The sequence below is a fragment of the Megascapheus bottae genome, chromosome 1 (genome assembly GCF_031878675.1).
Source record: "Megascapheus bottae isolate mThoBot1 chromosome 1, mThoBot2.hap1, whole genome shotgun sequence".
NCBI classification, from domain to species: domain Eukaryota; kingdom Metazoa; phylum Chordata; class Mammalia; order Rodentia; family Geomyidae; genus Megascapheus; species Megascapheus bottae.
Window position 1 is genome coordinate 38,885,848 of NC_143509.1, and position 16,296 is coordinate 38,902,143.

The following is a 16,296-nucleotide window of genomic DNA, read 5'->3' on the forward strand; positions in this document are numbered from 1 at the left end:
TTAGTTATATTGCAAAAAAGAATCATGTTTGAGGCAGGGAAAATCTTCAGTTTTATGTATTTTTTTATTTTCACAAGGTATAAAGCTTATAGAGTGCCATGAGGTCCTTTACTTATAGATATTAATCATTGATATATAAATGATTCAGAATTGTAAATTAAAGTGTCAATTATAAATATGTAATATTTTTAAGAAGGGATTCTTGGTGTTTTTCAGGAAAAACATTTTTTTCACAAGGTGAATGAGCGGCTTTCAAAGCCTAATATTTTCATTCTGAATAACCGTTGGGATGCTTCTGCATCAGAACCAGAATATATGGAAGATGTAAGTTAATTATTTCCTTCAAGTTGTGTACATTGCCATGTGCAAATCATTAAGATAATTAGGAGGGAGGTCCTGTGATCAAGTATCAAACTTTTTAAGACTTTTTTAGACATTTATTAAATATATGGGAACTATGGCTGTAATTTTATTTTAAGTGGTTGTTTCCCATAATCATTTTCATTTAAATTATAAAGTGTCTTTATTCTTTGTAGGTACGTAGACAACATATGGAAAGATGCCTGCATTTCTTAGTGGAGGAGCTCAAAGTTGTTAGTCCTTCAGAAGCTCGGAATCGTATCTTCTTTGTTTCAGCAAAGGAAGTTCTTAGTGCTAGAAAACACAAAGTACAAGGAATGCCAGAAGGTGGTATGTATTAATTAGATATAGGCTTTCTTTTATTTTATTTTATTTTTTTGTGGGTCATAGGGCTTGAACTCAGCCTGGGTGCTGTCCCTGAGCTCTTCAGATCAAGGCTACCACCTTATCCTTGAGCTACCACCTTACTCCACTTCCCATTTTCTAGAAATTAGTTAGAGATGAGAGTCTCAGGTCCTTTCGTGCCTGGGCTGGCTTTGAACCTTGATCCTCAGATCTCGGCCTCCTGAATAGCTAGGATTATAGGCGTGAGCCACTTTGCCTGGCTAAACTTTTTTTTTTTGCCAGTCCTGACCTTGAACTCATGGCCTGAGCATTGTCCTTGGACTTTCTCAAGACTAGAGCTCTACCACTTGAGCCATAGCACCATTTCCAGTTTTTTTCTATGTATATGGTACCAAGGAATCGAACCTGGGTCTTTGTGCATGCTAGGCAAGCACTCCCCAGTAGGCAAAACTCGTGGCCCTCTTTTATTTTTTAATTTCAGCATTAATTGTTTTGGCAGTATTGGCATTTGAATTGAGGGCCTCCTGATTGCTATCCAAATGCTCTATGATCTATCATTTGAGCAGTTCCCATGGATTTCATTTCCCGTCCCCCTTCCCCCTTCCCCTTTCCCCTCTTCGTCACTCTCTCCCTTTCCCTCCCTCCCTCCCTTCCTCCCTTCTCTTTCTTTTCTTTTCTTTTCCTTCCTTCCTTTCTTTTCTTTTCCCTCCCTCCCTCCCACCCTCTCTCTCTCTTTCTCTCTCTCTCTCTTTCTTTCTTTCCTTTCTTTCTTTCTCTCTTCTTTCTTTCTTTCTTCCTTTCCTTTCCTTTCCCTTTCCTTTTCCTTTTCCTTTCCCTTTCCCTTTCCTTTCCCTTTTCCTTTTCCCTTTCCTTTCCCTTCCTTTTCCTTTTCCTTTCCCTTTCCCTTTCCTTTCCTTTTCCTTTCCCTTTCCCTTTCCTTTCCTTTTCCTTTTCCTTTCCCTTTCCGTTTCCATCACCAATTAACTACCAAAAAAGCTAGGAAGTATAACTATGGCTCAAGTGGTAGAGCACTAGCCTTGAGAAAGCTTTGACAGTGCCTAGGCCCCTATTTCAAGCTCCAGTACTAGCAAAAAAAATAAAATAAAATTATTACCACAGTGCATGATAAACCTATAATTAAGATGGAAATTAAGATGGAAAAGGCATTTAAATTTATGTGTAGGTAAGCCATAGGGAGTAGAGGTTTTAATACTGTCTGCAGTTTTAGACATGCATGAGGGCCTTGAGATGTATTTCTCATGGATAAGATTTCTCATGGGAAAATTTCTATACTAGATTTTAACATCTTTACCCATGTATTACAGGTGGGGCACTTGCTGAAGGATTTCAGGCAAGATTACAGGAGTTTCAGAATTTTGAACAAATTTTTGAGGTAGGAATTTTGCCAATATATTGTTTGTTACAAAGTTCTAGCATTGATTGGACAGTGACTGTAATCTTCAGTGTCTTTGTCAATAACCTCTGCTGTTATTAAGTGTAGTTACTCACACAGCAAATGAGACAAGGAAGGTTTGAAGAAAGGAAGTTCCCGTAATTGGATGATCTGTAAGAGTTGAGAATTAAAGATTATAATTTCTTCATTCTTTTCCTTACACATTTATATGTAAGTGAGAAACTCTTCTAGTATGGTTTGTGTTGTGCAGTGAATGATAATTCTATGTATTCAAGTAATTTGCAGCAATCAAAAACAAATGTCATTGATCAGTGGCACGTGTAATAGAGCAAAATGAAGATCTTTTTTATTTTTATACTTTTACTATTTATAGAGATTAGAGTATGTTTAATATCATTTGACTGAGTATTATTACATTTCTAATACTATTTGTTTAAATTCCCTCCTTTTATATCAAATGTTCTCTAGAAATTAATCAATACAAAAATAATTAAGGAAAGGCTCCAATACATTAGGAATCTAGTAGGAAACTACTTAAATGTATGAATGAGTGGTGTGTATGAATGAGTGATGTGTTGGCAACACTGATGAGGGAACAAAATTATCTTGTAATGTAGTACAGTTAAGACATGACATTTTTCAGTGACATAAATGAAAAAAGCAACTCTGTTAATCTTCTAAACTCTCACAGAGCCTAATTTAATTTAGTTCTGCATAGGTTCCCACTTGTGAATGAGCACAACCACTTGAGAATTAGAAAAACATCCATTCCTTCCTATAAATAGTAACATTCTTAACTGGAAAGGAGCATGAGTGTGAATAGTTGGCAAAATATTTTCTTTTACTACACCTTTAAACTAGTGACGGAAGGCAGATAAAGTGTTTATGAAGGAAAACATGCTTAGTTCACCTGTACTTATTTGTTATCCCACGATAACAGTAGATAGCCTTTTTTTCCTACAAAATCATATACTGTTTTATACATATATACTTTATTCCTGTCAGTGCATGCTACACCTTTTACTTTCCAAGAAAATCTTCTAGGAGATCTGGGAAGCAGAAGAATAAAAATATGCTGTGGGGCATTGGTTCCCAAAACTGACTGATTAGAATCGCTGGAGGTACTTAGGAGAAATTACAGGTGGACCTTTGCAGAGATGCTGATCCAATTGAGGTGATGTTGACCAAGGCATCTACTTGTATTCAAGGCTAATTAGTCAAGTGATTTTAGTAATCTGATAGTTAGATGGACTTAAGAATTTTTCTTTTTTCTTTTTTTTTTTGCCTGTCCTGGGACTTGATTTCAGGGCCTAGGCACCATCCCTGAGCTCTGTGCTCAAGGCTAGTGCTCTGTCACTTGAGCCACAGCACCACTTATGTGTCTGTGGTACCGAAGAATCAAACCCAGGGTTTTGTGCGTGCTAGGCGAGCATTCTACCACTAAGCCACATTCCTGGCCCCAGAATTATTCTTTTTTTTTTTTTTTGCGTGTGTCATGGGGCTTGAACTTGGCCTGGGTGCTGTCCCTGAGCTCTTCAGCTCAAGGCTACCACCCTACCCCTGGGCCTGGGCACTGCCCCCTGAGCTCTTTAGCTCAAGGCTACCACCCTATCCTTGAACCAAGATCCACTTCCTGTTTTCTTGAGGTTAATTGGAAATAAAGAATCTCAGGTCCTTTTGAGCCTGGGCTGGCTTTGAACCTTGCTCCTCAGATCTCAGCCTCTGGAGTAGCTAGGATTAGGAGTATTTAGGATTACAGCCACTGCATGGCTCCCAGAACTATTCTTTTAAGATGTTTTAATACTTTTTGTGATGATAGGGCTCAAACCCAAGACATTGTATATGCTAAGCAAGCACACTACCATTGAGCCATAGCCCAACTACTTAAAAATGTCTTTAGAAAAATTTTGGCAGTTCATTTTTTAATTACAGTTAATTTGAGCATTTACGGCTATCTAAGGAAAAATTGCTTATTAGCAATAGCTTTTACTCTACAGTCATGAACAGTGAAAATTATTTTTTAAGTCTGTGCAATCCCAATTGGCTCAGCTTTCCCATTCAAAAAGCAAGAATGTATTTGAAAAATAATAAAGGCAACAAGGGCTGGAGATTCTTAGACAGTAGTGTTCCTCCTGTGTATCAAGCAAAAGGTCCCAAATTCAAATCCCAGTACTACACAAAAGAAAAAAAAAAAGTTGTGTTGAACTGAATTATTGGCTGGGGAAGGTGATTTATACTCATAGTCCCAGCTACTTGGGAGGCAGAGATTGGAAGGATCATAGTTCCTGACTAGCCTTGGAAAAAGTATGAGACCCCATTTCAACAAATAAGCAAATTCTGTTGGTTCCTGAACATTTAGTGGCAGGCATAGATTTTTTTTTAAAAAGGCATGAGACCAGTGACTGAAGACAGACAACTGCAAAAAATAAAGCAAAAGAGGATTAGGAGTGTTGCTCATGTAGAGCACCTATCTAGGAAATTCAAGGGCCTAAATCTGTACTCTACTAGAAGGCCTTTGTATCTCCTATTCTTGTAATTTTGCATATGGGGGAAGGACCTTAGTTGTTTAGTTGCTTGTTTTCACTTTATATTTTCTGCTTCCAAAGACTGTGTCTTACATATTTCCAACATTTGTTAATTTCAGTTTTCTCCCAAAGACTCTTGATTACTTTCCATCTTAAAAGAAATTCAGAGGGGGCTGGGAGTTTGGCCTAGTGGTAGAGTGCTTGCCTAGCATGCACAAAGACCTGGGTTTGATTCCTTGATACTACATACATAGAAAAAGCCGGAAATGGTGCTGTGGCTCAAATGATATAGTGCTAGCCTTGAGAAAGCCCAAGGACAGCACTTAGGCCCTGAGTTCAAACCTCAGGACTGGCAAAAAAAAAAAAAAAAAAAGAAGGAAAGAAATGCAGAGGGAGCCGGATGCAGTGGCTCATGCCTGAATTCCTAGCTTCTCAGGAGACTGAGATTTCAGGATCGTGGTTCAAAGCCAGCCTGGGCACTAAAGTCCCTTAGACTTTTATCTCCATTTAACCAATAAAAAATGGGAAGTGGCTCTGTAGATAAAGGGTAGCGTGGTAGGCTTAGCTGATGAGCTCTGGGACAATGCCCAGGCCCAGAGTCCAAGCACCGTGACCACCACCACCACCACCAACAACAAAAGCAAAAACAACAACAACAAAAAAAATGGGGGTTGATTGAGCTGAAACTGGATTCCTAACCTTACCTAGAAAGGAACTAGAAAATTATTCTGTCTTATTTCAGAAGATTCATTTGTTGACAAAAGTCAGAAGTTCAGACTGAAAACATAAACTTACTCTTTAAAAAAAAAAAAATTATTGGGCCGGGAATTAGGCCTAGTGGTAGAGTGCTTGCCTAGGATGCACGAAGACCCAAGTTCGATTCCTCGATACCGCATACATAGAAAAAAGCTGGGAGTGGTGTTGTGGCTCAAGTGGTAGAGCTCTAGCTTTGAGAAAAGTTCAAGGACAGTGCTCAGGCCCTGAGTTCAAGCCTCACAACTGGCAAAAAAAAAAAAAAGGATTGTAAAGGTGCTATATAGAGGGCTTACAGTTCACCACAAGTCAGGTAATGAGTACATTTCGTTTTGAACAGTGTCATCTTCCCTCATTCTCCCCTAATTTTTCCCCCTTTGACTCTTCCCCCCCCTCAAAAAGTTGTATAGTTCATTTCCAGCATAGTGTCTAGTGGGTTTCACTAATGGATTGATTCCCCTTTACCCCACCATTTCTGTGATTCCCTTTCTCATTCCCAAATCAGATTAACTTATATACAAGACAAAGGGTACAGAAATAAAAAAACAGCATCAGAAGGGAAGAAAAAAAACTGCAAACAGTATAATTCTTCCATATCTTGGACTTCATTTTATATGATTTTATGCATGTAGCTGTCGAACCCATTAGGTCCTGAGGACCTACAGAATAGAAGACCCAGAAATGAATCCACAGATCCATAGTCACCTAATATTTGATAAGGGAGTGAAAACACAGAGTGGGAAAAAGCTTCTTCAATAACTGGCACTGGCAGAATTGGCTTATATATGTGCTGAAAAATGAAGTTACTTTCTTACATATCATCCTGCATCAGTATCAACTCAAATGGATCAAAAACCTCAGTGTAAGATGAGATACCCTGAAAATATTACTGGAAGAGATAGAGGAAACACTAGGTTTCCAAAGCACAGGTCAGAACTTAAATCTAGAAAAGACTAGATAAATGGTATTGCATTAAACTGAAGAATTTCTGCATAGCAAATGTCATAGCTAATAAAGGAAGTCCATAGGACGGGAGAAGATTTTATTAGCAATGTATCAGACAAGGGCTTCATCTTGAAAGGTACTCAGACAGAGCTAAAAAAAAATTAAACCTCTGCAGGAGGCAACACTGTGGCTCAAGTGGTAAAGGGCTAGTCTTGAGTAGAAGGAATTCAAGAGTCAACACTCAGACTCTTGAGTTCAAACCCCAGGACTGGCCAAGAAAAAAAAGAAAAATAATGTCCCACAAAAAAATCCGCAAAGAAACAAGTTCCTGCCTGTCTATATCAGATCTGGATCCTCCTTCCTATGCTTCCTGAATAGCTGTAATTACAGATGCACATTGCCATGCCTCGCTTGTTGATATATTTAGTCTACCTTTTTGCCAGGACTTCAAACCACAATGACTTCATTTCTCCTTCCCAAGTTGCTGGATTATGTTTGTAAGCCAACACACCCAACTGTTATTCACTTTATCCAGCATTTGAATAAGCAGTATTTTCAGAGCAAGTTGAATTTTGGGTGTGTTTTTTTCCCCATTTATTTCATTGTAATTTTTTTTTTATAATTACTTTCCCTGTATTTATTTATTTATTTGTTTGTTTATTTATTTATTTTATTTATTTTTGCCAGTACTGGGATTGAGCTCAGGGCATGAGCACTGTCCTTGGGCTTTCCTCAAGGCTAGAATTCTACCCGGAGCCACCGCACCACTCTGGCTTTTTCTGTGTATGTGGTACCGAGGAATTGAACCTGGGTCTTCGTGCATGCTAGGCAGGCACTCTACCACTAGGCCAAACTCCCAGCCCTTCATTGTAATTTTTAATTTTCTCCCTCCCTCTCCCCTTTTTCCTCCCTCCTTCCTTCCCTCTTTTCTTCCTTCTTCCTTTCATTCCTGAACTCAAGAGTTTCTTGCTTAGCTTTTGTGTACTCATGGCTGGACTCTACCACTTGAACCTCATCTTTAGTAAGGAAGTATAAATTTTTTTTTTTTTTTTTTTTTGTGGGTCATGGGGCTTGAATTTTGGGCATGGGTGCTGTCCCTGAGCTCTTCAGCCCAAGGGTAGCACTCTACCACTTGAGCCACAGCTCCACTTCCTGTTTTCTGGTGATTAATTAGAGATAAGAGTCTCAGGGTCTTTAGTGCAGTCGTTAGTGCCCGGGCTGGCTTTGAACCACGGTCCTCAGATCTCAGCCTCCTGAGTAGCTAGGATTACAAGCCAGAGCCACCACCCCCAGCTAAGAAGCATAAACTGTCTATTCTAAAGTGTCACAATTTTTGTAGAGAGCATTCCTGGGATGCTTGGTAAAATTTGGACATAGATTGGGTTAGGTAGTACTGTTGTGGCCACATGGTGTTTTGAATATAATCATTTCATGATTGGTTAGGGAAATTACTTTTTTTAGAAGACAGATATTGGTGTTTTTTATTTGAGTTGAGATCTGTTTCCAACTGCTGAACTGAAGTTATTGTTACACCTCACTCAGCCTCTCAGATAACAGAGACTATAGGTGTTTCACCAAACATGACTTGTGGTGTTTAGTAATGAGGTCATGATGCACCTCGACTAAGTATGAAGCATGCACACTTGTAGTCCAGCAACTTGAAAATTGGAGTTCTTTGTGTCAAGTCTGGCCACTAGCTCTGTATGCCAAATAAAGAGACATAGTAAAGTGTAGTGAAAAGAGGTCTGTCTATTCCATGGTAATGCCATGGGAAAACCCTTCAGTCAATCTTCAGGGTACACACAGGAGCTTTAGCTTTTAACAGAGTAATGTAGGAGGAGATATGCATAGTTAAGACCCTTCTGGTCATAGTATAGACTGACTGATCATTATTTCAGTTCTTTGGTGATTGGTTCTGAAGAAGTCATTGTCTTCCCTGCTAAGGATAAACAAGTCTTTGTAAACCTGGTGAGTAGCTTATCCTGAGAAAGCTCTATTGTTCTTTGGGGTAGTTTGGGTTCTGCCCTTGGAAGCCAAAATAATGACAAGGTATTTAGAAGGAGAATGGTTTGAGCTGACACACATACAATGTAGAGATGTCAAACTTTTCAGCAAAAGCAGCTTAAAAACAGCTAGAGGTTCAAAGCCAGCATAGGCAACTTTGTGAGACCATGTCTCTCAGATAGATGGATAGATGGATATATGGTTGTCTAGACAGCCATATATGTCTGTCTGTATGTATGTAGTAAGATGAGGAGAGGGACAAGTAAACAAAGGAAGCTTGATGTTAGCATCTAGATAAAAAGTATATTGGTGTTTGTTTGTACACTTTGCTTATTTCAGTATATTTATAATCAGAAGTTTAGAGAAATGACAAGTTTATTGGCTTTAAGTTTTAGTTACATGTATTATTAGCAAAAACTGCTATTTCTCCTACCTTTTGTTGTCCCTTGGTTATTCTCATATTGTTACAGTATCTTGTTATCTGGTATATTGTGTATATGTTTATTTGTTTATTTGAAATAGGAAAGGGAAGGGGGGAAGTAAGATGAGAGGAGGGGGTGGGAGGAGGGAAATGGGAACAAAGCATGAGAAGGGGTATCTAAGTATGTGAAGTAATGCACCTTCTATCTGGGGAATATAACTGTAACCCTTCTACAATTACAATAAAAAAACATGGACAGAAACAGTGGACCCAAAGAATTCTATGTATAACCTACAAAATTAAGAATAGTGAGGTAGGACTAGGTAGGGGAGGGATGGACAAGAACGTTGAAAGAATGACACTGGTCCAAGATGTATTCATACACTGCTATGGTAAAAGGAAACTCCTTTGTACAGCTATGTAAAGATAATAATAAAGTTTTTTTTGCCAGATAAAAGAAAGTGCTGAACTGACTGCTTAGTTATTACTTTGTTTCTTTAGTTGTTACTACAAAAGCAAAAAAAATTAATTGGGATTCGATGATCAGTTTTCTATCATTAATAAGTCTTAAAGCAGTATATAGAATATTGTGACAAGATGGAATTAAAATTGGCTTGGTATAGTATTTTAAGCCTTTGGAAAAATTAAAATTACTGATGTAGAAAATCTTCGTATTCTGTACACTGTATGCTTCCAGTGGTGATTCCTTCACTATTAGAGAATAAGGAAGTTTTTCAGATTCTCTCAGTATCCTACAAATGAATGGGAATACCATCATGGGGTGCACTTAATTAAAATCAGATGTTCTTTGTATGTTCTTTGCCATATCTTTTTGAATTAGAAGGTAACTTATATTACCTAATAACTTCTGAGATCTTTTTGTTTCTGCCTAGTCTAGCTCTAAGAATGTGCTGTTATCTACATTTTTGGATATTCATTGCTGATATCTAGATCTGCTTCATCGAGGAATTTAGAATTTCTTTTTTTAATTTAAAATTATTTTTGTGTTTTCACTATAATTTTTGTGGATGAGTATTTATAAAGCAGAATTATTTAAAATTAAATTAGATCTGTTTATCATTAAATAGTTTATAATCTAAATGTTTACTGTTGGGTAATTGTTGGAAATTATAAAGAAAATATCATATAGAACATTTAATTAGCACAGGAATACTGTAACTAATCACTAATCCTTCAAAGACTAGTCACTAATCCTTCAAAGATCAGTGAAGTTGAATAATATGTAAATGTCTTCTTAGACAGAAGTGAAGCTAAGTGATTTGACAGAAAAATGTGCTCTGAATCATCTTTACAAATGGTTGACTAAATGAGTTATCACAAGCTTTACACCTATAAAAAACAATTGTTTGGTTTTTCAATACTTCAAAGAAAATAATGGAGAAAGGAGCTAAAATGGTGAAAAGATTATGAGGTTTTTCTGTTTGAGTGGAATACACAGTAATTCAGACAGAAGACTAAACAGAAGTTATAAATAGGACATTTAATGGGAACATGAAACATACCAATGATTTCAGAATAAAAGATTTATTACTGGAATATTAAATACCTTTTAAAGCTTGAAAGCCATACTTACTTTGACAAGGGAAGTATGGCACTTCAGGAAATAAGTTACCACAGTTCATAGTAATTAAACATATAAAGAGGTTTGAAAGCATGAACTCATAGCAGTATTAGAGAAATGGGTTATATCCCTAGTTAAAAAAATATTCATAGAGAATAAGCGGAATGGGTATGGTAGCACACATCTCTGATTCCAGCTTCTCAGGAGGTGGAGATTGGAAAGATTTCAGTTTGGCTGGCCTGCACAAAGCATTACTGAAATTCTATCTCAACCTACAATTCAAGTACGGTAGTACCTCTTTCTAATATCATTCACATGAGAGGCTTAAATAGAAGGATCTAGGTCCAAGGCCAATGCAAAGTAAAAACGCAAGATCCTGTGTGTGTGTGTATATATATATATATACCAAAACCCAAAAGGCCCAAGGGGTGTGATTCAGGTGGTAGAATGTCTCTGTAGAAAGAGAAAGCCCCTAAGTTAAGTACCACAAAATTAAATGGGGGAAAGGGGAAGAAAGAGGAGAGAGAGGAGACAGAAGAAATATGTCTGCAGCCAAATATTTGCTGTAATGACAGATATAAGCTGGGTTAGCATTTCTTAGATTGTTTAAAGGCAGTCCTGGGGCTTGGACTCAGGGCGTGGGCACTGTCCTTGAGCTTTCTCAAGGCTAGTCCTCTACTACTTGAGCTACAGTACCACTTCCAGCTTTTTCTGGTATGTGATACTGAGGGATTCAACACAGGACTTCTACCACTAGGCCTTGCTCCTGGCATCAGGTAGTATGTTTGTTTGTTTTTTTATAAAGCTACAGCTTTTGCAAAAGTTTTATCATTGCAGAATTTGACTTTCTGTGGCACAAAGAAGTAAAATGAGCTTAATTGTAATATAAAAATTTGTAAGCTTTTGATAATAAATCATGATTAAAATAGATATGTTTCATTTGTTGAAAATTGTGACAAAACCTTTACAAAATAATTATGTCCATCACTGTGTGATGGATTTTAATGTATTCTCTTAATTACAGATCATTTATGATAAACAACTTAAAAATATTAATAGGTTTTGTTAAAGCTAATTTTCAGCATTAGAGTTAATTTTCAGGCAAATAATGGTAGCTCATACCTGTTGTCCTAGCTGCTCAGGAAGCTGAGACCTGGATGGTTAAGGTTTGAAGCCAGCCTGGGTAGAAAGGCCCGCGAGAACTGTCTCCATTTAACCAACAAAAGTCTGGATTGAAAATCTGGTTCCGATGGATTAGAATATGGCTCAGCCATGAACAAGAAAACTGAGACAATAAAGGGTTCTTACTGAGTTCAAGCTCACAAAAAAGTTTTAAACTATTTACATTTAAATACCTAGAAATCTTTGTCACTATAAAAATCTTTTTCAGAATGTGATTCATGTTCTCCAACAAATTTTTAAATAAATTCTAACAATTAAAGAACTTCAGTAGGTTGTCTATTCCAAATATGAGACCAAGATGGGCTACAGTTTGATTAAAGTGATTCAAATAGGTTATTTGGTGATTCTGATAGGGAAGCCTTCCCCCCTATTGTGGTCCAGGGGCTTGAACTCAGGGCCTGGGCACTGGCTTTCTCAAGACTAAGAACTCTACCCCCTTTGAGCCACAACAGCACTTCTTGCCTTTTGTCTGTGTATGTGGTATTGAGGAATCGAACCCAGGTCTTCGAACATGCTAGGAAAGCACTCTACCACTAACTAAGCCACACTCCTCACCCAAAACGTTTTTTTTTTTTAACATTGGAAATAGTACCTTTTGTTTATTTTTTAATATATAGTCAAACCATTCCACATTACTGTGTAATTATACACAAAGAAATAAACTTGCTGTTAAAGCCTTTATTTTACTTTTGAATCCTTTAATTTTCTTTTACCTTTTATTATTTTAAATTGTGTTTATGTTCTATACTTACTTTTGTTTTGGTTTATGTTACAACCAGCAAGTTTTTGTGTTTAAAATTCCTGAAGTGTTGTGATGGAATTACAGTAATGTGTTATGGCTTGGGCCCCTCGCAGGAGTGTATCTCGCAGTCAGCAGTGAAAACAAAGTTTGAACAGCACACTATCAGAGCTAAACAGATACTAGATACTGTGAAAAACATAATGGATTCAATAAACGTGGCAGCAGCAGAGAAAAGGTATGAGTTTATTTTATTGCAACATAAAATATTGAGATTTTTGTGTCAGTTATAAGGTTTTAAATTGTTCTGTAAGTATTTTCTACGCTAAAATCAACTTTGTGGAAGTAACTGGAACCAACTTGTATATTTTTAGATGCACATTTCAAAGTAAAATATTAATTTCATAACTTTAAACACATCAGGATCTCAGTATTCCTATGTATAAATTGACTTCAAAATGTTTAGTGGCTTTACAGTATCTTTAAAGCAGTGAAAGAACCATTTCTTCAAGCAGCATTTTAGGAAGAAGTCCTGATCAGGTGATCCTTTTTTTTTCATCCAACCCATGACCCAGTCTTTTACAGATGTAGAAATTAGTGCATGAAAGTATCAATATGATTTACAAAAATATATAGTCTTTTCAGGCCTGGTGGTGCATGTCTGTAGTAACTTGGGAGTCTGAGACAGGAGGATTATGAGTTCAAGGTGAGGCTTGGCTAATCAGGAAGACCTTATCTCTAAAAGAAAGGAGGAGGGGAAAGGAAAAAGAAAAAAGAAACACAGAAAAGTATACTTCTCACAAATGTGGTGCACTTAAAACAAAAATCAAAATGTTATTAAATGTGGCAAACATTGGGATGTTAAGCCCCGATTGGAACTTAAGTCAATTCAGGGAAACATACTATGTCTTGGAAACTCATACAGCTTGCAGCCTTCTTAAGGGGATTTCAACGCTTTGTTTTTCTATATAATCTACAACGAATAAACTTTCTAAGGAGCTCCAGCAGATATTCCAGACACTTTGGAGCTATGCTATCTTTTTTGTACTATCTTCTATGATTTAGATGAGCATATATATATATGCACGCGCGCACACACACACATATATGAGTTAAATTCTCAGTAGCATAATACAGTCTATCCTCTAGCTGTTTAGTATTTACTATGAAGTCTTTAAAAAATTACATATACTTTCTGGGGAAAAATGTGAATATTTGCCACTTTAATGTTATATATAGTAATTAAATAAGCACATAGAAGATGAGTTTGTAAATAAATTTAGCCAATTGGTGGACCAATGAAATGAATAGTTCAGTAGCTTGCCATATATTTGTGTGTGTGTGTGTGTGTGCATAGACAGGTAGGTAGGTAGGTAGATAGATTGATCTATATAGATCTATGTATACTGAATTAGTAGTTTAACAAAAATGGGCTACATACTTAGATCTGGCTTGTCAGGTCACTTATTGTTTACTACTACTTGTTTATGATCTAAAAAAAAACCTCTATTTGTTTTGATGTTCATGTCTGTGAATTTGAAGACTTAGAATTTACCAATCAATCAAGTTCTAAGTGGTCAGAGAGACAGTGTTCATATCAAATCATTTATAATATACTTAATAAGTGATATGCTATTTTAATCCTCTAAATTGTCCAAATACAGAAATAAAGATTCCACAACCCCCTATCATGTTAGTAGAAGCTTTAGTACATAAATGAGTGTTCCTCTTTAATTGCTTTGAGACTTTAATATACTCTGAATATTGATCACTCTTTACAATATAATAGGGTTTATTCAATGGAAGAAAGGGAAGACCAGATTGATAGACTGGACTTTATCCGGAATCAGATGAACCTTTTAACATTAGATGTTAAGAAAAAAATAAAGGAAGTTACTGAAGAGGTGGCAAACAAGGTAATAATATGTTTGTGATCACAGTATCTGGGAATGAGCTTGTTTATGTCAGTAAAAAGTTATTTCTTAAAAAATTATATTTTTTTGCAATTTGAGTGTTCTAGCAGTTGGTAATTTTATATGTGAGATAGAATCTCACTATGTAATATAAATTCATCTTGAATTATTTTCCTTATTTATGAGATTTTTGTGAATTTTTTCCAATTTTGCCCCTTTTGAAACTGAAATAATTTTATTTTGTTAATTCTGATTTTTAAAATATTTTCAGGTTTCATGTGCAATGACAGATGAAATTTGTCGATTGTCGCTATTGGTTGATGAATTTTGCTCTGAGTTTCATCCTACTCCAAGTGTATTGAAAGTGTATAAAAGTGTAAGTTGAAGTGTAGTTTAAAAGTTTTTCTGGGGACCGAGAGTTTGGCCTACTGGTAGATTGCTTCCCTAGCATGCACAAAGACACCCAGGTTCGAGTCCTTGGTATCACATACATAGAATAAAGCTGGAAATGGTGCTATGGCTCTAGACTTCAGAAAGCCCAAGGACAGCACTCAGGCCCTGAGCTCAAGCCCCAGGACTGGCAAAAAATAAAAATAAAAAATAAAAAATTTTCTGAGCGGGGGACTAGTGGCTCATGCCTATAGTCCTAGCTACTCAGGAAGCTGAGTTGTGAGAATCATGGTTCATAGCAAGCCTGGGCAGGAAGGTCTGTGATATTCATATCTGTAATTAATCACCAAAATGCCAAAATGGAGCTGTGGCTCAAATGGTAGAGCACTAGTCGAGTAAAAACATTCCCGGCGGCATTGTCAAAGCACTAGGTTAAGGTATCTATACTGGTACACGCATGTGCGTGCACACACAGAGAAAGTTACTCTGAAGTAATTTCCTCATCTTATTTGCATTGTCATTTATTTAATAGCTTGCCCATTCAGTGTCTTCATGGCAGTCAGTATACAGACCAATCAATGGAATAAGACAGGAGAAATGCTAAGTAATTAGATGAGACTTTAAAACAGCTATTATGGGCATGTTCAAGTATCCAGGAAAGAAAATGGCTGACATACAGGAGGGGAAAAAAAAGACAAATTATAGCAGAAAAGTTTTAAGGTTTCATAAAGCAAAATGCCAGACTAGAATCATGGATCAAGTGGTAGAGCACCAGCCATGAGAATGCAAGAACATTGGGCCCTGAGTTCAGGCCTTGGTATTGTCACACACACACACAAAAAAACAAACTGTAGAGAGGCTAGAACATGGTTCAGTTGTAGAATATGTACTTACTGAAAAAAGCAATGTTAATATTTGCCACTGTTATACAGGAATTAAATAAGCATATAGAAGATGGTATGGGAAGAAATTTGGCAGATCGGTGCACCAATGAAGTCAATGCGTCAATGCTTCAATCCCAGCAAGAAATTATTGGTAATATTTATGTGTACAACATAATGGGTAGTTTCCTTTCTTTTTGTTATTAGTAAAATGTTTATATGTTAGATGTTCTTTTGATAGTAAAACATTTAGTTACTACTTCTGAAAATAAGTGTAATAATTTCATTCTTTCTAGAAAATTTGAAGCCGTTACTTCCAGCTGGTATACAAAGTAAACTTCATACATTGATCCCTTGCAAGAAGTTTGATCTCAGTTATGACTTAAATTGCCACAAGTTATGTTCAGATTTTCAAGAGGATATTGTATTTCGTTTTTCCCTGGGCTGGTCTTCCCTTGTTTATCGATTCTTGGGCCCCACAAATGCTCAGAGGGTGCTGCTTGGATTGTCAGAGCCAATATTTCAGGTATGTATCTTTAGATTTACTAATAAATACCATACAGTTTTCTGTAATAAACTAATGTCACCAAATCTGTATATTTAAAGTTAATATTTATCTCATAAAGGTATTTCTCAGATGTAGTACATGGGAAAGCCAGGCACAAAGGTTATATCAGGTACTGTTGTAAATGGTTCTGTAAATATATGTATCCTTCCTTCCATCCTCCCTCCCTCCCTTCCTTTATCCCCCTTCTCTCTCTCCTCTCTCCTCTCTCCTTTCTCTCTCTCTTTCTTTCTCTTTTCTTTCTTTCCTTCCTTCCTTTTCCTTCTCCTTTTCCTTC

At 36.7% G+C, this 16,296-nt stretch overlaps 1 protein-coding gene across 2 annotated transcripts in view; it reads left to right on the plus strand.

Annotated features, from left to right (window-relative positions):
* Window positions 1–16,296, plus strand: part of Mfn1 (mitofusin 1) — a 48,157-nt gene that overhangs the window by 17,258 nt on the left and 14,603 nt on the right. For both annotated transcript variants that reach the window (XM_090342456.1, XM_090342457.1), the window contains exons 7-14: window positions 217–324; window positions 537–690; window positions 2,031–2,098; window positions 12,387–12,508; window positions 14,060–14,186; window positions 14,455–14,559; window positions 15,506–15,608; window positions 15,751–15,980. In XM_090342456.1, coding sequence (XP_090198582.1) covers window positions 217–324; window positions 537–690; window positions 2,031–2,098; window positions 12,387–12,508; window positions 14,060–14,186; window positions 14,455–14,559; window positions 15,506–15,608; window positions 15,751–15,980 — 1,017 coding nt within the window. The remainder of the gene's footprint in view (window positions 1–216; window positions 325–536; window positions 691–2,030; window positions 2,099–12,386; window positions 12,509–14,059; window positions 14,187–14,454; window positions 14,560–15,505; window positions 15,609–15,750; window positions 15,981–16,296) is intronic.